Source organism: Haliotis rubra, unplaced genomic scaffold (assembly GCF_003918875.1).
Source record: "Haliotis rubra isolate DU_JTF1 unplaced genomic scaffold, ASM391887v1 Scf592, whole genome shotgun sequence".
NCBI classification, from domain to species: Eukaryota; Metazoa; Mollusca; class Gastropoda; order Lepetellida; family Haliotidae; genus Haliotis; species Haliotis rubra.
Window position 1 is genome coordinate 346,878 of NW_025767293.1, and position 27,694 is coordinate 374,571.

Here is a 27,694-nt window from a genome sequence, read left to right on the forward strand (position 1 = left end):
TACGTATGTATACTGGACAAAATAAGTTAGGGATATAATGTCTTCCAATATCCTATTCTTGTTATAATTAACGGCCAAAGTAGCATAATCCATCGTAGTCCATACCAACATATTCAAACGATGGCGCATTCTTCGCAAATGGATCTTAACTTGATCAGGCCATGTGGGAACAAGGGGTAGGTATAATCAGGTTACTCCTTCACATCCCAGAACAGTCTTGAATTGTGCTGTTTACAATTCAAAAGTAAAAATTTAGAGTAAAAGAGATTAAAAGTCTTATTCAACATTTTATTTAAAGTTACATATTGGGCATAGACTGGTAGACATGATCTTGAAACTGACATGAACATAACCATGGATGATTGGTCTATCGATCACCACTCATGACACCTACCAGTTCTTTATTGTTATTTCTGCAAATCGATTGAAAGCCGATTTTGACCCTCAACTAAACGATCTAGACACAAAATGATGACGATAGGCCCGCGCAAAACGGCGGTGTGGCCGAAGCAAGTCCTCTGACTGGTCGACGCCTGTAAATCTGCACATTCTTTAGTAATTCGCTGGAAATTTGAACTTTATCGCTTGCTTGACTTGGAAAAGAATTTTTTTTCCTATCAATTGCTTCTCAGCATCAGCTGTAAATGTCTCCTTAACAAGCGTCGACCAATCAGAGGGCTTGCTTTGACCACTCCATCGTTTTGTGCGGACCTATCGTCATCCATTTGTGTCTAGATCGTTTAGTTAAGGGTCAAACTCGGATTAACTATTGTAACATCCAGTCAACCAAGTCAAGAACCTGACCACCAGGTCAGGTCAGGTATCAGGTCTTGTCCCTAATCGTAACGGGTTTTTTTCCATGAAACGAGAGAATTCGCCATATTTGAATGTTGGATCAATACAATCCATGCTTTCTAAATGTTCAATTTTCATTTACCATCTCGTGATTTGACATTAGATTCCACGTCAAGGTCAAATCAATGTATTAATCACCCGTCAAGAACCCGCATGTTACCAACTCGGCCACTTTCTCCAGCTTAGGTGACTGACTATGACAATTCTTCAATAAAGCCGCTATCTGGCGGCGCGAGTGATAAACTGACGCCGCCCTTCTTTTTCGAACCACCTTGATTACGACTACTTTGGCCAAAAAGGTGTCGTCTCGGAGTGACGGCATTGTCTTCGACCTGCTCTGTCCCGAATATGTTAATACTATCTATGTAACTGTCCTGTCGTGGCAAACCCTGGGAGCTGCTGAAGAGATCGGGTTGGTAGCTGGTGTGGGCGAAAAGACGAGAAACAAATTTGGTTTCTCGCCTTCCACTCGGATTCATCGACAGCTCGCTTCTCAGAAGACTTGTTGTAGCAGACTTCTGTTTTGATTTTTTTCCACGCGATGACCTGCAACATTGATTGAGTGAGTTTAGATTAACGCTGATTTAACAGACAGTATGGTTTTACGCCGCTTTTAACAATATTTCAGCAATATCACGGCGGGGGACACCAATGGGATGCACACATTGTACCCATATGGGGAATCGAACCCAGGTCTTCAACTTGAAGGGTAACGCTTGAACAATTAGGCCACTTGACCGCCCCCTGTTTTAACAATATATCATGACGTGACAGGATGGCGTGGGCGAAAAGCCCTAAGCGATGCCTTTAACAGTTTAGCACTTAGATATATCCCGCGAACAAAGGTATAGCGTTGAATAGCTTGATCAATGGTTTATGGCACCCCGCACGCCGCACGCCACATCGAATGGTTGTGCCTTACACGACAGCGCCACCTGTGCCGCAAGAGTAAGTTAGTATGGTTTTACGTCGCTTTTAGCAACATTCCAGCAATATCACTGCGGGGAACACCAGAAATGGGCTTCACACAGAGTACTTATGTGGGGAATCGAATCCGGGTCTTCGGCGTGACGAGCGAACGCTTTAACCACTATGCTACCCCACCGCCCCTGTGCCTCAAGAACATACTGATTGTTACACTCAGTCCACTCTGGACTAAAGCTGATCCCACTCAACTAATGCCCGACAAAGGTGTTTTTCTGACAAAAGGTGACTTATGGAATCAGCCAGTGTCTGTATTGGTTAAATCACCAAACACGCTCGCGGGGAGGATACAAAAACCGTGATCTAACTTCTTCGTATATGTTTAACATGTCCACACTGGGTCGTGGGTTCGAATCCCAAATTCTCTGTTTACGTTTCTGGTAAGTCAGTGGCATCCCGATGTAATTCAGCAAAGTTGTACAAAGTTATACACGCCTGAAACCGGACATTCATCAGGTTCCTTCCCATCTCCACACGCAGCTACCACTTCGTAACGCGCATCACTATGCTGTAAACAGATATAACAGAGACGGCCTTGTATACGTACAAATAGGAATCTGAAGCAGCATTGTGATGTCCTTGGGGTACCATCTCAATACATTCGTGCTGGGATTTACTGGCAGTGTGTCGTTTCCAGGCTTTGTAACTGTGAAACAAAGACGAATCATTCACACATAATGGGAATTGTCAGTGACACTGGTGATGTCATCATACGCATGCGCAGACATACACACATATGGGATTCCAAATCTAGTAATGCTAGGACAGACAGGAATAGATTTTTTCTCGAAAACCTAGTGCCATCACTGATTTTTAGTGATTGCTCCACATGATTTTCCTCTGCCCACTGGAATCTCTGTCGGCAGATCATCAAGAGTATTATGTCAATCAACACAAATGGTAATGTATTTTTTCGTAAAGCTCATACCCGGCTATAACGAATCAATTCCATACCGTGAAAAGGATAGCAGTAGCAAGTTCGGGTAAAGGCGTTTTTAATCCAACGGTTACTCTCTTTTTGTACAACATAGTACCAAACTCATACCAAGTATCATATTTAGCTATACTGTGCGATGAGTGTGCAAAATGACATTGTTCATATGACATCTTTAGTATTGGATATCCTCGTAGTACCCTTACCTAAGTCCAGCAACAATCCCAACCGCGACAGCAGCGGTTGACAGTCCAGCAGATAATCCTATTGACAACTTCTGGTTTACGCCTGTAAATGACATAATGACCCTTGGTAATAGTAGTATTTGTGGTCGTAGTTGTTGCACAGTAGAAGTTGTAGTAGCAGTAGTGCCATTGGTGTGGTGAGCCAAGTTCACAAATGTCATATACCAGTGACATGTCATAGTTCGGTCACCCATGTCATACACCAGTCACATCTGTCACATGTATCGACCACACCGATCACACAGGTCATACATTGGTCGGGCGGTGGGGTAGCCTAGTGGTTAAAGCGTTCGCTCGTCACGCCGAAGACCCGGGTTCGATTTCCTACATGGACACAATGTGTGAAGCCTATTTCTGGTGTCCCCTGCCCTGATATTTCTGGAATATTGCTAAAACCGGCGTAAAACCCAATTCAATCATACATCGGTCATGTGTGTCATATCTTGGTCGCATGTGTCATACACCTCTCACACGTGTCATACATCGGTCACACGTGTCATACATCGGTCACATGTCATGCACCAGTCACACTTGTCATACATCAGTCACACGTGTCATACACCAGTCACACATGTCATACATCAGTCACACATGTCATACACCAGTCACACATGTCATACATCAGTCACACATGTCATGCAACAGTCACACTTGTCATACATCAGTCACACGTGTCATACATCAGTCACACGTGTCATACACCAGTCACACATGTCATACACCAGGCACACATGTCATACATCAGTCACACATGTCATACACCAGTCACACGTGTCATACATCAGTCACATATGTCATACATAAGTAACACGCCATACATCACTAACATGTCATACACCTGTCACACGTCATACATCAGTCACACGTGTCTAACTTCAGTCACACATGTCATAAATCAGCCACACCAGTCACACATGTCATACATCAATCACACGTCATGCATCAGTCACACGTGTCATACATCAGTCACACGTCATACATCAATCACACGTCATACATCAGTCACACGTGTCTTGCTTAAGTCACACATGTCATACATCAGTCACGCGTGTCATACATCAGTTACACGTGTCATACAGCAGTCACACGTGTCTAGCTTAAGTCACACATGTCATACATCAGTCACGCGTATCATAAATCATTCACATATGTCATACGTCAGTCACACGTGTCATACACCAGTCACACGTGTCATACATCAGTCATGCATATCATACATCAGTCACACGTGTCATACATCAGTCACACATGTCATACATCAGTCACGTGTCATACATCAGTCATGCGTATCATACATTAATCACACGTGTCATACATCAGTCACACGTGTCATACATCAGTCACACGTGTCATACATCAGTCACACATGTCATACATCAGTCACACGTGTCATACATCAGTCACACGTGTCATACATCAGTCACACATGTCATACATCAGTCACACGTGTCATACATCAGTCATGCGTATCATACATTAATCACACGTGTCATACATCAGTCACACGTGTCATACATCAGTCACACGTGTCATACATCAGTCACACGTGTCATACATCAGTCATGCGTATCATACATCAGTTACACGTGTCATACATCATTCACACGTGTCATACATCAGTCACACGTGTCATACATCATTCACACGTGTCATACATCAGTCACATGTGTCATACATCAGTCATGCGTATCATACATCAGTTACACGTGCCATACATCATTCACACGTCATACATCATTTACACGTCATACATCAGTCACACATGTCATACATCAGTTACACGTGTCATACATCAGTCACACGTGTCATACATCATTCACACGTCATATATCAGTTATGCGTATCATACATTAATCACACGTGTCATACATCAGTCACACGTGTCATACATCAGTCACACGTGTCATACATCAGTCACACGTGTCAGACATCAGTCATGCGTATCATACATCAGTTACACGTGTCATACATCAGTCACACGTGTCATACATCAGTCACACGTGTCATACATCAGTCACACGTGTCATACATCAGTCATGCGTATCATACATTAATCACACGTGTCATACATCAGTCACACGTGTCATACATCAGTCACACGTGTCATACATCAGTCACACGTGTCATACATCAGTCACACGTGTCATACATCAGTTACACGTGTCATACATCATTCACACGTCATACATCATTTACACGTCATACATGAGTCACACGTGTCATACATCAGTTACACGTGTCATACATCAGTCACACGTGTCATACATCAGTCACACGTGTCATACATCAGTTACACGTGTCATACATCAGTCACACGTGTCATACACCAGTCACACGTGTCATACTTAGGCCACTCGGGTGATTCTTGTTGTCAGGGTTACAGACATGAGAGCAGTTGCCGCATGTTCCACTGTGACAATTACTACAGTCTGAAATATACAAAATGTTACACTTCTATGAATAATGTAAGTATATGCATGACGAACAACGAGGAGAGTTCTATGGATATACAACTTCTTTAATATATTATGAGCGACGTTTCGGTGTAGCTACTAACACGAGGAGAGTTCCATGGATATACAACTTCTTTAACATAATATGAGCGACGTTTCGGTGTAGCTACAAACACGGTAGCTACACCGAAACTTCCCTCATATTAAGTTAAAGAAGTTGTATATCCATAGAACTCTCCTCGTTGTTCATCACACCAACTTCTAAATGCCACGTAAACAAGTTATATGTATGACGCTGTCTTAATCGTAAAACTGAAGTGAAATTTGGAAGAATATTATATTAGTGAAAGTTAAATATAAGAAAGAATGTAACATAGACGTTGCCGCCTGACACTCACTATGAAAACAACAACCGCTGCCCGTATACATGTGGGAACATCCCTCCACGCAGGTGCCGGTCTTAGAGAGACAGTAATCGTGTCCGTCTGGGCAGCGTTCACAGAGCTCCTTGCAGTCACGTCCGGTAGCACCAGGGGCACATTCTGGAGACATGGAATTGATCATGTTTTAGGATCATGTATTAAGTTGGTAAAACGAATGATGAACATTATTTAGATCCTCTGTAAAAGAGACGTTTTGAATCTTAGAATCATCTGCGAATCGATTTTTACCGGCGTGGTTCATATAGATGGGGCAGTGGCCTTGTGACTTCGTTCACGCGTCACGCCGAAGTCCCGGGTTCGATTTCTCACAATTGTGTGAAGCTCCCTTCTGCTGCTCCCAACAGTAATAATGTTGGAATATTACTAGAAGCGGCATTAAACTGTATCCTATTGATTAGTTTTGATATATTTCGAAAGATATGTGCCGATAGGATGTGTGTCGGATAATGCTATATATACTCTCCCAAAAAAGAAACGCATCATGAAATTAGCAATTTCATGTAGCAATGAATTAAAACGTGATTCATTTTACAAAAGGTTTGGCTCTGTTTATGAGTCCTATGGTGTTTATGTTTTCAAACATCACAACAAAACGCGCCATCCGTAAAATACCCGTATTTAACAGCATGATTTTCAATTTCGGCGTGTAGTGTCACAGAATACACAATTCACATGCAATGCACGTGAAAGTTGGGGATCAAATAGTCTCAATGATGGGTATAAAAGGTTGATCGCTGTCTGTCGATTATTCACTGTATTTGGAATATTGTTGACGAACGCAAAATGCCAATCTTGTTGACGAACCGTCAAATTGCCATTGGTTTGCTTGAACCTGGCCAGTCCAACCGTCATGAATCCAAAGCCATTTGGCTCTGGGAGAGATATTTGACAGAATGCTGGCAGATGTCCCTCGTAGTGGGCGACCTCGAGCGACCACTGCGGCGCTACATCCGGGAATCACCTGCGTCATCGAACAGCTACCATTTCAGTACCGCTCGACAAATATCCGGATTGAGGAAGCTTTCTGCACAGACCGTCAGAACAGGTTGGTAGGCTGGTGTACGTGCCAGAAGAGTGGGCGGCCCGAGCGACAACAACATCGTCGACATCGAGTTCAATGGTGCACCAACGTTCAGGCCTGGAACCTACCGAATTGGCGTAGAATCTGGTTCAGTGATGAATCACGATTTCTATTGGAACGACGCGATGGAAGAATGCGGGTGTACAGACGTCGACGTGAACGTTTCACCGACGCTTGCGTTCCCCAGGTGGACAGATTCGGGCAGTGTTATGATGTGGGGAGCGATCACCTGCCTTAGGAGAAGTGATTTGGTGATGATCCAGGGCAACCTGACAGCTCAACGGCACTGTGACGAAATCCTACGCCCACACCTCCTTCCAATCATTGATCGCCAAAGGGAGTTGTTTCAACAGGACAATGCCAGGCCCCACACAGCACGTCACACTAGAGACTTCCTCCAGAACCACAACATCAATGTGACCCCCTTGGCCCTCAAGATCACCGGACTTAAACCCGATCGAACATCTGTTGGATGCCCTGGACAGACGGGGTCGACGCCGTAACCCTCAGCCCAAGACACTTCAGCAACTCGCACAGGCACTACAGGCAGAGTGGGCTGCGATTGGCCAACACGAGATTCTGAGACTTATTCGTTCGATGCCGAGGCGATGCCGTGCAGTTCTGGATGCCCACGGTGGTCACACGAGGTAATGACTTCAGCACCATCACACGTCTCCATGTGACACTCAAACTGACTTTCCTCGAGTTGGTGCCAAAGACGGATAAGTCTGCATTCCCAGTGTGCAGTTTCGCTATATTTCATTGACTCATAAAGCCTACAAGATAGTTTCAAAATAAACATAAAAAAACAGTTGAAATTCCTATATGCGTTTCTTTGGGAGAGTATATTAGCTTGACATAAATATGGGAACGATATGAGAATGTGTTTGGTTTACGGAGGCCCATGCTGGTTCACAAAGGTTAACGAATTTGAGATGGGCACTACTCATAATAGCAAATGTTCTTTCATCTTTTTGTTGATACAGATAAAATCCTTAACACTGCAGTAAACATTTATCGCATTATCCCTATGGGTTCCCATACTTTTTCCTTTCAGTATATATCAGCCACATGCTTATATGCCTCATATATACACAAAGAACTTATTTAAGTACCCCCTGACATATCTCACGATTGACTGAGCCCCGATCTTAACCCTTTGGAGCATATGTTGGACATGATTGGTGGTCGTTTGCAACAAAGGGATCCTTCTGTACAGAACCTGGCCCAATTGGAAGCTACTTTACATGAGGAATGGCGTAGACTGCCCCTTTAGATGATCAGGAGGATGACAGTAGGTATGAGGAGGAGAGTGCTGGCTGTCATACAGTCACATGGAGGTTACACTCGGTATTGACCTTGAATCATGTAAGACACGCAAAATGACATTTTGAATTTTCACATTCACCAATAAATTCAATATTAAACATTCCAGGGCCATACTTGTACAGACATGGTTTTGTATGAAAACCAGTTGGGTCTTTTTGTAATGAGCAATTATCATCATGAAATCAACATGGATTCCAATCATTTTGTCGTTTTTTATGAGCCAAAGAATAATACGGGTCATAAAAGCTCATGTTTTTTAATCGTGGTCACCACGAGAAGTTTTATGTACACGTTGAAAGCCTATCATTGCACAAATGCAGGGGGTGCTTAATTACGTTTTCTGTGTATAGGTGCGACACTACGTCGTCTATTTGTAAGGACCGACCATCATTCCTTTCGAAATGAATGAGAAAATATATTACTAAAAATACAATCGACTTTTTGGTTACTATTCAGCACGGGGTTGCATATTCTGCTTCCCCTCTCCTAAAACCGAACATATACCATGCCATACGTGCAAGTCAAACTGTACTTATCTACACACAAACACACCATGTGTACAGTCCGAGCCCCAGTAGCCCTCCTTGCAGGCACCCTGACACGCCCCACTCTCAGGGTCACACGTCTCCTGGTGACAGTGGCCACACACTTGGACACACCCACGGCCGTAGGTACCCGCCTCACATTCTACAAAACATGACGCAAAGCCCTGACATACGTTCTCTGTGTTCATGCTATGCGTAATTTGAAACATGCAGTTACACATATATAAGCGAGGTTCATACAAACACATGCACAATTCATTGATGTATCCTAGTCTTGGTTCGCCAGTACAAGGATGTGAGCGTATCGATCCTTTTTCTTATAATTTATTTATTATTTTTAGTTGCATGTTATATTTCCTCATGTCATTCAAAGTGCCTTTTTAAATGACATTCATTTTCCTCATTCGTTTACGATTTTAGAACTTTGTTCGGAAATAGGACACCATGAACGTTCATGCTAAAACGCACTCTTCTGACAGTTCAAGCCAGTCCAGCCAGAAGAGCACCCAGTCTTGCAGTGGCCCAAGCTGTCTGCACACGCTTCATACACGTCACCACAATGACAGTATTTCCCGCAACCTTCTCCGAACAATCCATCGGGACAGTCTGCAAACAGTTTTTTCTATTGTCACTGTTCATTTATTTAGTATTTTAACAAACTGTTGAGAAAGTGTTATTCCAAAATATACATACACGATCGCATTGTGACTGTTATGTAATGAGTAATTATTCACGAAGCATAACCACGTCAATTACATTTGGGAAATGGGTAACATTTAATCACGAAGCATAACCACGTCAATTACATTTGGGAAATGGGTAACATTTAAGTAAGTGACTGACGTCCACAAGAAGGTACTCCACGGTTTTGAGTAAACATTGAAGCAAATCGAAAGCATGCCGGAAGTTAAAGCAGACATACATTGAGGGTTGTGTTTATGCATCATGCGAACGACATTTCACTCCAAAATGCTCAAGTATACGGATATATCACCCATTGTCAGTGAAACAGACATGTACGTCTGTGTGATACTATGCTCCCTTGGGGTAAGGTGTAAGGTACCTCTGTAAGATAACAAGACAAAATCATGATGGTCTTTCTTTGGACGTCGTTAGTATATATCATAAGTTGGGATGGTATGAACTTCATCAACTCAGCGTTATATATTGGCAGCTTTGGGTCCACTTACTGCATAGTTTAAGATCGACGCACATAGCGTAATTCTTCCCATTATGTGCAGAGATGAAACACCAGGGCTTCGAAGCGTATTTGTACTTTCCATACCGAGGATTTCTACAGTAGTTTTTCGGGTTGTCTTCGTGAGGGAAACTTTGGTTTGTATACCCTAGTTGACGGACAAAGGGTTCCGACCATTTAAGACACATACGACCACCCTGTTTCTGACCGATGGTGCCGGTGTAGTTGATGCCACGGCTGTCATACATGCAATGGTTGTCTGAAAGGTAAGTAGCTTTAGACAGCCCTGACACACGGGCACGCAAAGAATAGAGGGCATAGCATAATAATATGTAGCATTGAAGTCAAGGAGCGCATATAAAGCCTTCTTACTGGCGTACACACACATACACGTACACACCTACACACACACGTACGTGTACACACACACACACACACACACACACACACACACACACACACACGCATACATACAAAATTTTCATTTAACCCCTAATCCGGCCTTGAGTACAAATAATGATTTATGATAATTCTAGCTTGAATCTCTATGAATTCTAGTTTTACATTGGTCAAATATAGCGCATAGTTAACTGTCTTACCGAGCTGACAACCAAATCCATATTTCCCTCCTTGGCATCCCGACTCGCACCATCCATTCTTTTCGTCACATGACCCGCGACGGCAGTGGCAGCGAAACTTACACTTCCATCCAAAGCTACCACGGGGACAGCCTAACAGAACATTACATTCTTTAGAGAGTGAGACAGAGATTGTTGTTTAACCCTACAGTCAGCACTTTCATAGCTATATCGTGGCAGTCTTTAGAAAAATGGTCATCTGGACCAGACAAGCCAGTGATTGGTCCCGTGACGTCGGAGTAAGATGGTACACAATCCACCAGTCACTGAGCCTGACACCGCGATCTAGTGTTCACGCCTCTTATGACAGACCGAGGCTACATAGGACCATATTTTACCTTTGGAGTGAGTGAGTGAGTATGGTTTTACGTCGCTTTTAGCAACATTCCAGCAATATCACTGCGGGGAACACCAGAAATGGGCTTCACACAGTGTACTTATGTGGGGAATCGAATCCGGGTCCTCGGCGTGACGAGCGAACGCTTTAACCACTAGGCTACCTCACCGCCCCTCTACCTTGGAATCCCATTGGGGTAATGGAATCCCTGTGGGGTAACCCCTTTCCCAGTATTCACAATACATTGAAACTAAAAGAAAATGTGTCAAAACCGGTGATCATCTAAAAATAGTGGTCGGATGTCAAGCGATATCTAAGCGTCAACATATTTTTTCTTCAGTAAGTGAGTATGGTTTTACGCCGCTTTTAGCAATATTCCAGCAATATCACGGCGGGGGACACGAGAAAATGGGCTTCACATATTGTATCCATGTGGGGAATCGAACCCGGGCCTTCGGCGTGACGAGCCAACGCTTTAACCACTAGGCTACCCCACCGCACCTATTTTTTTCAACATACATTGTTTTTTAATAAATGTTTTCGGATGTTATGACGTTCAAACCGCCGGGGCTATAAACGATTTATAGGCTTCTTATATATTGCCAGTATGGGATGACTATATATACATGCATCGTTTATCGTATGCCCATATGTACTGACTGATATTTTCCCTTTACAATCGGTATCCCAGACAAACGCCATGTCACTTTCCGGGACAAACATAATAAATAACCTGAAAATATCTTTCAAAACCTGTGCTTGTACACCACGAACAATATTGAGTCTCTTTTCGTTCCGCTATCAGTTTCTACGTATATATTATCATGTATAGTATGGTTATCCAAATAGCTTTCACTAACATTTAGGTGACAAAGTCATAATGACGCAGTATTTCCGACACACCATTCCGTCCTAAAACTATTCTGTATTACAGACATAAATACAAAAATATCCAATACAGCCCATGCAAGTCTAGAATATGTAGCAAGTTAATATTACCGCAGTTTCACATCTCTGCAGTTTTGTTTATTCTCTGAAAATTAAGCAGGTCACAGGACTCCATTTGACTATATTTCATGAAGATGATTTAGCAACGGTTTTTATGTAACGTTGCCTCATTTTATAGACGAACTGTTAGTGGAGGCAGCGGATGTTAGTACGTGTCGAAGGGATAGTCCTCAGAAAAACATGATATATGAAAATAACATGCTGAAATGAAAGGAATGTCTTTCCAAATGCAAAGTTGGTGTGACGGGGTAGTGACATGCAGGTTGCCATGATATTGTGGCCAGGAAATTGGTTGTAAACAATTCATCACGTATAATAATAAACTTTGTAAACAGCGAGACCATGGATGATTTACAACCTTGCGTCAAATACCGTTATGGTTCTTGTGATCCGTTCGTTGTTCAAATATCATAATGTATTAGCTATGTGTCCCGATAAACAAGGTTATGTTATTACCAATAGCACAGCACTTCATCTAACTAACTACTTAGCAAGGATAATGCGCCAGCTGAGCTTACCTCGTTTTGCATCAGTGAGATGCATGAAGTACAGACTCAACGCCAGTAATGGTAAGGATTTCATTCCGTCTCCTCCTGGTGTAACTCAACGTGTTGAAGAGAAGGAATCATTTCCCTGATATAAACAAGTTTTATCACATTATGTTTAACCTTTCGGTTGCTGTTACGAACCGGTATATGAGGAAGATGCCTATTGTATTTATAGATGTGCGTCTTGCTGGCGAAACTAAACGACTGAAGTGCGGATGTTGAATCTAATGTCCTTGTTGGAATGACCATGTGTTGTTTGAACGTTTTTTAAAAAAGAAACTGACACAATTGCTACAGAAAACAACTCAGCCTTCGTATTATTTGAGGGTACAATGTGTGAAGCCCATTTCTGGTGTCCCCCGCCGTGATGTTGCTGGAATATAGCTAAAAGCGGCGTAAAACCAAACTCAGTCAGTCAGTCAGTCAGTCGTATTATTTGAAAATAAAGTGATACCAAGTGATACCTCACCATACCAGAACAACGACTTTCATACAAGGAAATTGATTGTATCATTAGGGTAGGGTTAGATGTATGAAATAGGGATAGTGTTTAGGCTGGATGTTGGGGTTAAGGCAAGGAGAAGTCTATGGCATTACAATTGTATGGGGCGGTGGGTTAGCCTAGTGGTTAAGGCGCTCGCTCGTCACGCTGAAGGCCCGGGCTCGATTCTCTACATGGGTACAATGTGTGAATCCCATTTCCGATGTTCCCCGCTGTGTTATTGTTTGCTGGAATATTGCTAACAGTGGCGTTAAACTAAACCCACTCACTACAAAATGTAAGAGGGGTGGACAAAAGTCTGGACGTACACGGTAAAGTTCAGTCCCCGAGCTCTTTGTAATCAAAACATATCCGCAACCTGCATGCTTTAAGTGTGACAGAGTGCGCTGTGACATGTTTGTTGTGCCGGAGTATATAGTGTATTAGATATAACAAAATGCTGCATATATTCACTGGTATGAAACAAGGAAGTTAACAACTATAGATCATCAAACTCATTAAAAAGTAATATAACACAGTCTAAAAAAATCAAATAGACTCACCACAAATAATAACTTCGTAGATTTTAAAGCATATCACAAATGAGTGACCAAATTAAATTTGAAGAAGTGGAATGACATAAAAAAACGTAAAAGTTATTGGTCCTTCAAACGAAAAAACGCAACTGAGGAGAATCTCCTTATCAGGGTTGAAACGGTCCAAGGGGTTTAACTGACTGACTGACTGAGTTTAGTTTTACGCCGCTTTTAGCAATAGTCCAGCAATATCACGGCGGGGGACACCAGAAATGGGCTTCATACATTGTGCCTATGTGGGGAATCGAACCCGGGTCTTCGGCGTGACGAGCCAACGCTTGAACCACTAGGCTACCCCACCGCCCCTCCAAGGGGTTTAATACACCGCGCAGTTTGAACCACTAGTGGTTTGTGGGTCCAGCACCTGATGTGACAGATACAAATCCACGTGGTGATTAGCAAGACAATATAGGAGATTCAGAGAGACGTCTCACATATGACAACAAATTAGTGAACTGTATGCACATACGCTGGACTGAGTGAACCCTGTGCTTGAGGGCTCGAATCCCAGTCTTCCCCCGAAATATGCTAATAAGTCGTATTGTATTTGAGAAACATGCGATCTCTCCATTGTGAATATTTGTCGTTTAGTTCACTAACCTGAATTGCCATCACAGGTAGACACGATTAATGATGATATCAATTACTGAGTCTTTTAACAAGGAAATGCTTAACATACAAATAAGGAATGTAAAATGTGAATATGTATTGCTGGTCTGATAAGGTCATGAGCAACCTTTGCTGGACGCAAGCGGCAACTCGAGTGTTCATTCTCGGTAATTTGGTCGTTTCGTAGACATGATACGACAGGGGTGTGAATAGTTGACAGTATCAATCACTGGCTTGTCTGGCCCAGGCAAGCGACCCGTCATCGAGTGAGTGAGTGAGTTTAGTTTTACTCCGCGCGTAGCAATATTCCAGCTATATGGCAGCGGTCTGTAAATATTCGAGTCTGGACCAGACAATCCAGGGATCAACAGCATGAGCATCGATCTATGCATTTAGGATACGATGACATGTGTCAACCAAGTCAGCGAGCCTGACCACCCGCTCCCGTTAGTCGCCTCTTACGACAAGCAGGGGTTACTGAAGATCAATTCTAACCCGGACCTTCACGGGTCTAGTAGTAGTAGTAGTAGTAGTAGTAGTAGTAGTAGTAGTAGTAGTAGTAGTAGTAGTAGTAGTAGTTGTTGTTGTTGTTGTAGTAGTAGTAAATGTGGTGTTTGTGAAGTCAACATATGTACGTTATAAGCAGGAAACATGTATATAATCATAATCAATCTTTTAGGTTTATGAGGAAGCGAATAGTCACAGCTGGATCTACCACGCCTCCTAGTTGTACAATAACATCAAGGATCGGTCTCTAATACTTATTGGCTATATTCTCTTAAAGCTTCTGGATGGTAGGAATTAACAATGACAAATCAGCGTATACATTCTTTAAAAAATATTTATTCAGCTCTGAGGGGTCATGTTGTATGGGCACATTCAGGAATGTGTTGTTCAGGCAGTGCGGCACGTGTATACTGCTGTGGGCACTCCGGTATACACAACGTAACATATTTGTAAATGCAGCTTGGCAGGGAGAGCAATAGCATGTCTAGTGATATAACCAACAACATCCAACAATGAGGAAGATGCCATTCCTTACAATGATGTGCGAGTACAAACGTGTGAGAATGGCCAGACAGATATGTATCTGCTTGTAATGCATAACTGACAACGGATATTCAAAATAGTCAATACAAATTGATAAAATAAAGTATTCAAAATATGTATGCCGTACACATTGTATTATTCACGACCTGGACCCATTTCAAATGAGTGAGTGAGTCTGTATGGTTTTACACCGCTTTTAGCAATATTGAAGCAATATCAGACCAGAAATGGAATTGAACCCATGTGGGAAATCGAATCCGGATCTTCGGCTTTAACCACTAGGCTACTCCACCGCTCTCATTTCAAATGAAGGTGTAGACGTTGATATTGAAATCGGGATGTTATGTTTGTGTGATGCGGTAATCGTTAACAGCAAATTTAATTTACTCCCTACTGGAGTCACAGAATGTTTGTTTCAAACTTCTTCCATAAAACTAACTAAGACCGCAAAGTAAGGCCTGGGCTGGCCCCCATTTCATTACCATGTCTCTGTGTACAACGACATGAATGACACAAAACCCTAGGGGAATTGTAAGCATGCTAAACATAACGTGCACAATAATACTGTTGCAATTGTGAACTCGTACATCAGATTCACTTGAGATAAGTACAAAACATATTGGTATCACAAACAGTTCACTATATTGAAGACACCGGGTGTCCGTCAAATGGATCTGCGTCTTCTACTGCACTTGCTGCAGCCTCATATACATATTAATAGTATATAGCCCTCGGGCGATCGAAAAGTTGGTCGGAAGATTCATAAAGAGAAAAGGATACAAGTCATATAACAAGTCAGGCAGACATGTTTGTAAATGAGAATGTAAAAACGGTAACAGCAAGACTAATGTAACAAACCTTTCACAGTAACCGCGAACATTGCAGGATATTCCGATAATGGTGGAAGAACACATCTGTCATGTACTTGTATATTTCCCCATCTTACGATCAGGATTTGTAAATGAAAAATCCGTAAAGGAATAAGTCTTACCTAATTCTGTAACAGGTTGGGAAATAGGAAAGGAGACGGATAAAAAGTCAACGTAAGTGTGTAATGAAAATATATAACAAAGAGCCTATAACATGTATCAGTGGTTAAGAGTCACTGTGGGGCTGGAGTATAGCCATTGTCACGTAAACATGAACGCTATCAAACAATGTTTACAAGTGAACGCATTAAACATGTCAGTGTGTCTGGGCGCCACATGGAAGACAGCGGGTATCAACACTCGAAGGACTAATGAACTAATACCTCCTGATACGTCGAAACAATAAACTGAATTTCAGAAACCCAGAATTTCAGTTAGGACCCCAATCGACCTTCCCCATTTACACATCGCTATGTCATCACTTTCACTTCCTCGAATTATTTCTTTATAGCCGGATATGACTATGTGAAATACGATCACAGAACATGACCCTTCGTGGTGAGAGACTTTAAGTTATACATGATAAAATAATCTGTCATTAGCCGAACAGATATTATTATGCGTACAAAGACTAAAACAACTTGTGAAAACTATTTCAGTATCACTTAAAATCAGTAACAACACCCGGTGTTTGCTAAAAGGGTAAGCGTGTCCAGCTACACCGAAAGGAACAGTCATTCACACAATTTGTATAAAGAAGTAAGTGTCTGTTTGATGGACCCAGGTCTATGTGATTCCATCAGGAGGATCTCTCGTTGTGATTCACATCATCTGTCAAGTGCTGTACATCAGCCTGACCCTCGGGGTCCTCTCTCTTGTCAACAGATCTGTTATAAAGACAACATTTTATATATACATACAAAACAGACCGGAATGAAACCTGTTCTCCCGTGTTATACTGACTACTTCGATACCGGCAGAGAACACTGATGTATGGCAATATAAGCATATTTAATTTAAATGTATCCAAAAAGAAATACTATGAAGCATGTAGATGCATTTCATTTACAAATAATAGCCAGCCTAAATTCTATGCTTTTTGGTAATCTTTTCACACTTTGCTTACTGATGTACAAATAATTAAAGTATAAGCTAAATAGTTGAATTGTAGACATCAGAATACCTGTAATGAGAATATATAGAATACTAGTACCTTGCAAGCTATTGTATTGTTCAATATGAACATGTATGACATAATGTATATGAACATCTGGGAAATAAAAAGATAAAAAAAATAAAAACATTACTGGTGGCTCGTGCCTTTTGATAAACACAAGAGGTTAACGAAAAGAGATTTATATATTTCTGCCTAGTGCCATTGTACAAATGGAGATCATTCAACAGCCATTTCAAAATGTAACAACTTTGGCACAACTTTCGCAATGGAGGGCAAACCAGCGACACACATGTTGGAGATGCATTAAAACGAAGGACACAATTTGAACTCTTTGGGATGAATCAATTAATTTTCCAGCTGCACAGGTGATGGCATTATTTATCTTAACGTCCTGTTTACACATGGGGTAATGAATTACCCATTCTACGATCTAAGGTGACAAACCCCCAAATGTATATTCTTTATTACAACCCCACCAATTTATCAAACATGGAATTAAACACTGGGAGATTTTTTCCTGTTTGAAGGTTCTTTCGATTAAAAACTCCAAATATACGTATAAAACTGATAAAACTGGAAGGATTGGAAAGAAATAATAATATTCACCTCAGAATCCAAAAAAGAGAACAATAACTGTTTATTTCCTTCACAAGATAGTATGGTTTTGAAAATATATTCAACCAAGTAATTGTATATGAACATGTGGACGACGAAGTCACTCACACAGACAGCAACGTGACGTCTTCCTCGGGTGTGGTCATCCCGGACTGTCTTCCGTACATATAGCGTCTGTCTGGTCGTGCACACTCGACGGTGGATCCATATAACGCTGGAGGGACAGATGTTGTGGATTAACTAGTGAGTGAGTTGGATTTTACGCCGCTTTTAGCAATATTCCTGCAATATCATGGCGAGGGACACCAAAAATGGGATTCACATATTGTACCCATGTGGGGAATCGAACCCTAGCCTTCGGCGTGACGAGCGAACACTTTAACCACTAGGCTACCTCACCGATAGGCATGACAGAATTGATATTGGCCAGTACCTCCAGTACACCATTGGTGTCTGTTTACTTGGAAACAAGTCAAATTTGTTTGTTAGTTTGTTGTTTAATGCTGTAATCAGCATATTCCAGACACATGGATGCAGTCTGTAAATAATTGAGTTTGGACCAGACATTCCAGTGATTGATATCATGAGCAACTGGGATACAATCAAATCATTGAACCTGATCAGCCAATTCCGTCAGTCGGCTCTTACAGTTAGCATGGGTTGGGACGCGGGATTTAGAAGCCTACCACTAAAATACCTATTCTAATTTTGATTATCACGCTCTGTGACCTGTAATGCATATATAACCTATGTTACAACCTGCTGTATCTTCGACTTCGGAGGAAATAAAGATTATCTATCTATCTATCTATCTATCTATCTATCTATCTATCTATCTATCTATCTATCTATCTATCGATTACATAACCGTAGGCTAACGCCCACAAGCCAGGTGGGACGACCGACTAGATCTCAGTGTTCCCAGTATGAACACAGGTGGGATACGAGGTCATGCGATGCACACCAGGCACATGTCCATGCAGGACAATGAGTTAGGTAAGGGAGGACAACATTTATCGATGAGGTGAATCTCTGGTTCCTTAACACGGACTTACTCTCACTTGACATCGCTTTGGACGCTGACCACCAGTGCCACAAAAGAACCAAACATAATCCCTTTGGATCTATATGTGCCAAGAGGCTTCTGTTTTATACAACATTTCATCTATATCATGGTTTAGATAAAGGATATTTGGCCTTCATATGGAGTAATTACGTGGGCGATCGAACCCATGTCTTCGACGTGATACTATTCCACTGTCAATTCTCACTTACCAGAAGACTGCGATCAGGAGACCCACCAATATCAAGACAGACCCGACTATGAGCGGTATCAGCAATTTTGTTGATGCGTCAACAGCCTGGACTTTAAGAGTCCTGATGCATTCGCCAGTCACGTGATGACACCAGGTGTATGAAGGGCAGGGGTCACAGACATGCGTACACTGACGTCCGTATCTCCCTGGAGGACATGCTGCAATGGAACGATATGTCATGTTATGCACCTGTTGAGTGTGATGACGTCAACAGTTAGGCCAGATCGCAGACGTGTAGGGTTCATTATGAATGAGAGCGTACCATTTCGCCGATTTTAGCAACATTAGACCAATAACAGGATGGGGGACATTAGATATGGGCTTCACACACAGAAACCATGTGGGGAATCGAACCCGGGTCTCCAGGGTAGCCAGGATATTCTACAAGCCACATCAGCTGAACAAAATATGGCACAAAATATACATACTGAAGATCCTGAGAATACCTGTATACTCCAACAGCATAAGGTATTTTTCCAAGCAAGGGTCACATCATACCAGATTTTGAAATTGTTGCAGGCACTTATGCTTTCACGTAATATTAAACTGGTTTTCTGTCAAAGGTGAGGAAACGAAATCCCCAACTTACTCTGTATACACTTATCTCCCATGTAGCCCTCTGCGCATCCCCGGAAGCAGCTGCCAGTCTTCTGATGACAAGGCTCCTCGTGAGAACAATTCCCACACCTCTGGCTGCAGTTCCGTCCATACCAGTTACGTGTACACTCTAGAAGAAACAGAATACCGTTTTGTTTGTTTCTTGTTGAGCCCTGCACTCAGCAATAGTCCAGCTATCTAGCGGCCTGTAAACAAATGCTTAGTGCTCAACAACATAAGCATCGATCTACGCAACTTGGATACGATGATATCCAGTTACGTCAATATAAACCCGGACCTTCACGGATTAACAAGCACCATTTACACGACATAAGCTGAATGGGGTTATTCTGAGTAAATTATTTGGAAATTGGTTGATCGGCAACATTTATATATGCTGTGTCAACTACAATAAACAATGGCTTCATCGAGATGTTAAACTGCTTCTCTCTGTGTTGCAAAACGAATATATTTATTTTACGTTTTCCTTGACGTATACACAGCAGACGTAATTCAGCTTTAAACATAACGATTATACTCATCAATAAAATCCGTAAATGCTCTATCGTTTCACTGGTTTTATGATTAATCGATCACTTGATTATCAGGTTTGGTTACATGTCACAGTTGTATGGCAGAAGTTCTGTGCGGCGTCAGGCAATGAAAACCTACCTGTCTGTGTGGCAGTTTAGTTTACCTTTGTCGTGAACACCTGGTGTCTTCAATGACTTTCAGTGGTCCATTCCTATAACTTTCACTACTGCTTTGCCCTTTGGGTTATATGGTATCTTCCTGTAGTATTTTATTGGTTATTGTATTGTTATTATATATATCTTGGAATTTTGTGTGTGACATGTGACAATTGTGACGTCACATCTCCTTGTGGTTACCATTGCGACGAGCCAGGTGCAAATGAAAGTACAGGTGTTACAAGGTTATAACTAGTAGATAACCTTTAATTTGCTTGACTTTGTCATAAATATCACTCATCATAAAATGGAATTGTTTTGACTGGTATAAATGAATAAATAAATGAATAAATACTTAGACTATTCATTTTTAGTGTAAATTGTAATGGGTGAAACTAGCGAGTATTTGTACATACAATGTTAACACTTATTACTCCCTGCTCGCTGTTTATTCACTATTTTCACAAAAACGAAAACAAAGCCTCAATTACAATATTCCCACAGCATTAAAAGACATATAACAATATCATTCCGATTTTTGTATGCTCGGAATATTTTGTCTTAATTTCTATTCTAAAATTTTACACATGAAAGAGTTACAACAGAAAGGATGAATGTATTACTCTCAGGTATAACTTACCTTGAAGACATTTCTGTCCCTGGTAGCCCTCCGTACAACCCCCAGGGCATTCCCCAGTCACGTGGTCGCACGAGCGTCCATAGCAGTGTCCACAGGTTTCTGTGCACCCAACGCCGTACTTTCCACTGACGCATTCTTCAAACACAAACATATCAATGGTAAATTATTTATACATCGGGACATGGGTCATTTGGGCTCCATCGAATCATTGTGGATGTCATGAAGGTGCAATTTTGCATGAAAAACGAAAACAGCATAACCATAATCATATAACACCAAGGTTAGGGAATAACCAGTTTTATCTGACGAACAGATCCCCATGGGCGCAAAATTCAAAGAGTTTATTTGGAAAATAAAAGTATATCGACTGATCGGTAAAATCAGTGATGACACTAGGTGTTAGGGGAGCCTGTATATGTATGCATGTAGTGCTGTAGCAGTAGCACCGTGTCTCACACAATTAGTACGAGTCCATTGTAGCCTACATTTAAACAACATCATAAACGTGTATACTAAATCACGTATGAAGCGTATGAACTGAAAATGTTAACAATTCTGATATAGTTTGTTATGAAAAGCTTAAAATTATTGGCTCCCTTATTTGAAAACAATGGCCAGTGAAAACGTAACTTTGGACCATGAGTCAGTTAGAGTGAGCCGAACGGGAGGACTAAACCTCAGCTGCATTGAACCTGTAACACACGGAAATAGTTCATTCGAGTACGTGTTACGGTTAAACGTTAATGGTTGTGTACTGTGTTCTATGTAGTGCATGAGCTTGGCCGTAGAATGACTGACCTGCTTGACAGTCCATCCCTGTCCAGCCAGCGGCACACCCTGACGCGCATAAACCCGTGACCTTGTCACAACCGCTCTGGGTATCCTTACAGTGACAGAACGATTCACACGCCTGGCCGAACAGGCCCACTGGACACTCTAGAAAGATAAACAAAGTTTGTCAATTATTACTTTATGGATGGTTGGTTTGTTGTTTAACGCCACACTCAGCAATATTCCAGCTATATGGCGGCGGTCTGTAAATAATCGAGTCTGGACCAGACAATCCAGTGATCAACATCATCAGCATCGATCTGCGCAATTGGGATACGATGACATGTGTCAACCAAGTCAGCACACCTGACCATCCGATACCGTTAGTCGACAAGCATGGGTTGCTGAAGACCAATACTAACACGGATATTCTCGGGTTAACTTAAATGAATGTACCCGCAACATTTAAATTCATTTTAACAATCACTCCAGCAATCATGTCTTACCACATGCGACGATGAGATCACAGACAGCAAAGGATCTGGCAGCACCGTTTGCTATGTAGCACCAGGGCTGGGCTGCATAGTTTCCGTGTGGAGTCCTTGGGTTCCTGCAGTAGTTGTGGGGCTCATCGCCAACAGGGAACTCCTCTCTAGTGTAGCCTTGCTGTAGGACATCGGACCACGGCAAACATGTTCTTCCTCTGCTCGCAGAGTTGACGTCTCCGGTGTAGTTAACTCCATACCGGTCATACATACACGTAGAATCTATGGATAAATGATCAGTGAGTTTAGTTGTACGCATGTTTTAGCAATCTTCCAGCAATATCACGGCAGGGGAACACAAGAAATGGGCTTCACATATTGTACCCATGTATGGAATCGAACCCGGGCCTTCGGCGTGACGAGCGAACGCTTTAACCACAAGGCTACCCCATTGCCCCTGGTTCATGCAGATGTGGTGGTTGTCAATATATTCAGGTGGTATTTAGAAGATGTAGGGTTAAAGTGAAAAATGGGTTGACCATTTACTATTGGGTGGTTTGGACTAGTGGTTTGGTCAGTGAGTGAATGTGGTTTAACGCCGCTTGTAGCAATATCACGACACAGGGGCACCGTTGGATGTACATAACGTGAGAATAGATGTATTGGTAGCGTTATAGAGAGAAAAGGGGTTGTTATTCCGCTAAAACATTTTGCATTTTATTTAGGACTCGTCTTGCAGGACATGCAGGTCCTACTAAGTAAACTCGTTTTGTTGATTTTTCAGACCAAACTGAAACATTCAGCGTTATCTGGAACAAATCATTATTGTTTCCCACTATTGGCCACTATGTCATGTTAATCAAATTTGGATGTCTTTTATAGGCATTTAACAGTTTGTTCTTCAAAGAAACGCAATATTTATAATCAGGATGATGCTATAGAAGATATTTACAATATATGACCCCGTTGGACGGCCCAGGGAATGGGCGAGTGAGTGAGTTTTACGCCGCTTTTTGCAATCGTCCAGCAATATCAGAAATAGCTTCACTCGTTATACCCATTACATATATGAGGAATCGAACCAGGACATACGGCGTGACAAGCGAACACTATAACCACTTGGCAACACCACCGTCCCAAACACTTAAATCTAATGCTCAATACAGTGTTAAATGTCATAGCAATTATTTCGAATTTTGGATGTTTTCTCCAATCTTTCTGCGAATTAACAATGAAAAATGCGAGCTGCAAGTGAGTAGCACATACAAATTATATATTACCACTGATAATAATTTCGAGACAAAAATGTTTGATGTTTTATGAAACAACTGGTGTATTTCAGCTGACTATATCACCATGTTGTCATCAGTTACTTGTCGACCTGTGACAGTTTCTATGTAATACACAGTTACCTAGCTGACAACCGACTCCATATCGGCCTGCACGGCAGCCGGCCTCACAGTAGCCTGTGGTTGCATCACAGGATCCACGGCGACAGGCACAGGAAAACTGGCATTGCCAGCCAAACGTTCCAGGTTTTACAATCTGAAACGGATTGCACGAAAAGCCACTTCAACCATTTGAATATTCATATTGAGTTGATGTACATCATATGTTTTATAAATGTGAATGCATTTGGCATATGGCGAGTGGAGGTGTAATGAACGCCAATGCGTTCACCAAATGCCGCAGTTAAGGGTCATGCAAGTCTCGTGCATGACAATACATTTACCACATACCCCAGGTGTAAGTCTCGTGCATGACAATACATTTACCACATTACATCAGGTGTAGATCGAAGCGACAAAACCCTTTCTTCATTCTTGCAAACTCTCTACTAACAGCATTGTCGATTGCACAATTGTGACTTTATCATGAGCATATATTTGTTTCAGTGGTTTTACAGCTGTACGATGTTGTTTGTAAACAAATTGAGTCTCAATACGTTTACCATATTCCACCAGGAGTAATCCTCGTGCATGTCAACACATTTACCACATTCCACCAGGTGTAAGTCTCGTGCATGTCAATACATTTACCATATTCACCCAGGTGTAAGCCTTGTGCATGTCAATACATTTACCATATTCACCCAGGTGTAAGCCTTGTGCATGTCAATACATTTACCATATTCCCCAGGTGTAAACCTCGTGCATGTCAACACATTTACCACATTCCATCAGGTGTAAGTCTCGTGCATGTCAATACATTTACCACATTCCACCAGGTGTAAGTCTCGTGCATGTGTCAGGTGTAAGTCTCGTGCATGTCAACACATTTACCATATTCCACCAGGTGTAAGTCTCGTGCATGTCAAACGTTTACCATATTCCCCAGGTGTAAATATGTCAACCATTTACCACATTCCATCAGGTGTAAGTCTCGTGCATGTGTAAGTCTCGTGCATGTCAATACATTTACCATATTCCCCAGTAAACCTCGTGTATTTAACATTCCATCAGGTGTAAGTCTCGTGCATGTCAACACATTTACCATATTCAGGTGTAAATGTCAATACGTTTACATTTACACACATTCCATCAGGTGTAAATCTCGTGCATGTCAATACATTTACCATATTCCATCAGGTGTAAGTCTCGTGCATGTCAACACATTTACCACATTCCACCAGGTGTAAGTCTCGTGCATGTCAACACATTTACCACATTCCATCAGGTGTAAGTCTCGTGCATGTCAATACGTTTACCATATTCACCCAGGTGTAAGCCTTGTGCATGTCAACACATTGACCATATTCCCCCAGGTGTAAACCTCGTGCATGTCAACACATTTACCACATTCCATCAGGTGTAAGTCCCGTGCATGTCAATACATTTACCACATTCCATCAGGTGTAAGTCTCGTGCATGTCAGCACCTGTACCATATTTTCCTATATGTAAGTCTCGTGCATGTTAAAACCTGTACCATATTTTCCCAGGTGTAAGTCTCGTGCATGTCAGCACCTGTACCATATTTTCCCAGGTGTAAGTTTCGTGCATGTCAACACCTGTACCATAGTTTCCCAGATGTAAGTCTGGTACATGTCAACACCTGTACCATAGTTTCCTATATGTAAGTCTCGTGCATGTCAACATATTTACCATATTCCACCAAATGTAAGTCTAATTGTTGTCAACACATTTACCAAATTCACCCAGATGTAAGTCTCGTGCATGTCAACACCTGTACCATATTTTCCCAGATGTAAGTCTCGTGCATGTCAACACCTGTACCATAGTTTCCTATATGTAAGTCTCGTGCATGTCAACATATTTACCATATTTTCCCAGATGTAAGTTTAACTGATGTCAACACATTCACCACGTTCTCCCCACCCACAGGAGTAGGTCTCGTGCATTACTGCACACTAAACGTCTTACATATCATGGATGTTTCATACACTTCCCCACCCACGCCATTCCCCACCCCGTTCCCTCCAAACCACCCCAGCCAGAAACTATAATCCATGTCAAGATTCACCATATCCCTCAGGTAAGTCTCACTCCTTGCAGTACATTTAGCTCCGCCTAGCCTCGTGGGTGTCAATGCATTTCCTGCCTACATGCACCTATCATGCACTAACCACTTTCCAACATATCATTCATGACGTATAGTTACGACCACCTCACGTGGTAGTCTCGAGCAGCATCTGCATTCCGATGTAATGTATATCTATAGTACCTCGAGAAACTACATCGATTCCTTAACAGATCATATATGGCTAGAATCAATGGAAGCAGCTGCATTTTGCCTGGTGTCGGTAAACAGTCCACGGAGCATGTGGCCCCAGTCGGAATGTATGTCAGACATGTACTGTGTGTCACGGATGGTTACCGCCCCAGCCACGGCACGGCTATATCCGCCTTTATATCAGGAAGTAATGTAACGTGAACAAAGACGCTGACAGTCGGGGTCAGGTGTGTATATAAACAAGTATAAGATCATATTATACACACCAGCCAAATATTCACAAGTATGTTTGACTGTTTTAAGGGACCTGACAATGCAAAAGAACGCAACGTGTTAGGACATCTTATCATAGAAATGATGTATCACTAAACGGTGCGGATATTGGGACAGGTGTGTGCTTAGTACGTATCAATATCACAATATCATTATTGAGTTCAGTGATTCTCTCACCACCCCGACCCCACCTCTGACTCTCCCTCCCTCTTTCTCTATATCCCTCTCTCTCACACACACGCACTCATATACTTACACTCACAAACACACATGTGCGCTCACTCTCACTCTCTCTCACACGTGCACACACACGCATACGTACACATACACACGCACCCTCCCCTATCCGCTCACCCCACTCTCCCGCGCACATTCAAATGTATTTCCATGTATGTTTAATCACCCCAGTAATTGTCCTACCTGCTTCACTCTCCGTCCCGATGTACTCCACGCAGGTCAACACAAGGATCACATACACCCAGCGTATGGACCAATCCATGGTCACATGGCTGGACATTCAACACCCGAAACAGCAGTTACACCACATTTCCAAATCTTGAGATCTGTCTGATGAGTAACCAGCCATGAGCTTCATGTCCGCTGCCTGTCTACTCGATGACACATGTCGTGATGTAAGCTAGCGAAGCATAACGCGCCTCTGCGCCTTTAGTCAACAGGTGTGCACAATCACCTGGAGAAGGCAGCGGCCAGAGCAGGCGTGAATACCGCCAGGATAAACGTATTCACAAAATCGCTGGAAGCCTAGATCGTTTATTTCAAAGTGTATTAGTCATGATATCACGCTAATGGCAGAGTGTAGACAGGGGGAGATAGTATCAGTATATGTTTTATGTCTGTCCCACAAGGGTTGTGATATTGTCCGTTATGGAATTGATTGATGTCAGTCTCAACTGAGTTGAGTTGAGGAATGTTCCCAGTGCCCCGGAAGGAAACTACTATACACATGTACAAAGAATAGTGTATTGTTCGTAGTGTTCGTGACTGTAGTTATTTACGAGTTTTCCTGTAATTGTTCTTTTGAATTCTCTCTGGCAGGCTAATAATTAACGAAGCCTAAGATTGGTTGAGTGTATATAGCTTTTAGATTACAGAAAATACTTGTGTGGATTGTGTTACCAGCCTATAACCTGCACATGGTGTGATCACATCCAATAATATATGAGCTATAGGTCTTCCTCATGTGTGTGTATTAACAAATAGTGCTCGAGATCTTTA

At 42.1% G+C, this 27,694-nt stretch overlaps 1 protein-coding gene across 1 annotated transcript; it reads right to left on the reverse strand.

Annotated features, from left to right (window-relative positions):
- Window positions 1-274: 274 nt before the first annotated feature.
- On the reverse strand, window positions 275-27,194 carry LOC124255087 (multiple epidermal growth factor-like domains protein 6). Its single transcript, XM_046688922.1, has 18 exons — window positions 26,879-27,194; window positions 23,906-24,038; window positions 22,515-22,775; window positions 22,036-22,173; window positions 21,238-21,372; window positions 19,901-20,038; window positions 19,271-19,469; window positions 18,100-18,209; window positions 12,569-12,652; window positions 10,667-10,798; window positions 10,060-10,326; window positions 9,338-9,475; window positions 8,877-9,011; window positions 5,870-6,013; window positions 5,364-5,447; window positions 2,980-3,061; window positions 2,387-2,485; window positions 275-1,401 (listed from the first exon to the last, which is right to left on the reverse strand). Exons 3-18 carry the CDS (start codon window positions 22,762-22,764, stop codon window positions 1,050-1,052), a joined length of 2,487 nt encoding a protein of 828 aa, XP_046544878.1. The 5' UTR covers window positions 22,765-22,775; window positions 23,906-24,038; window positions 26,879-27,194; the 3' UTR covers window positions 275-1,049.
- Between the last annotated feature and the right edge of the window lie 500 nt (window positions 27,195-27,694).

Coding starts and splice junctions, on each gene's coding strand:
- LOC124255087 (XM_046688922.1), bottom strand. CDS start 22,764: ATGTATGACCGGTATGGAGTTAACTACACCGGAGACGTCAACTCTGCG. Junction 5,448..5,869: donor CAGCGGTTGTTGTTTTCATA/GTGAGTGTCAGG, acceptor TGTATATTTCAG/ACTGTAGTAATTGTCACAGT. Junction 1,402..2,386: donor GCTGCTTCAGATTCCTATTT/GTACGTATACAA, acceptor TCAATGTTGCAG/GTCATCGCGTGGAAAAAAAT.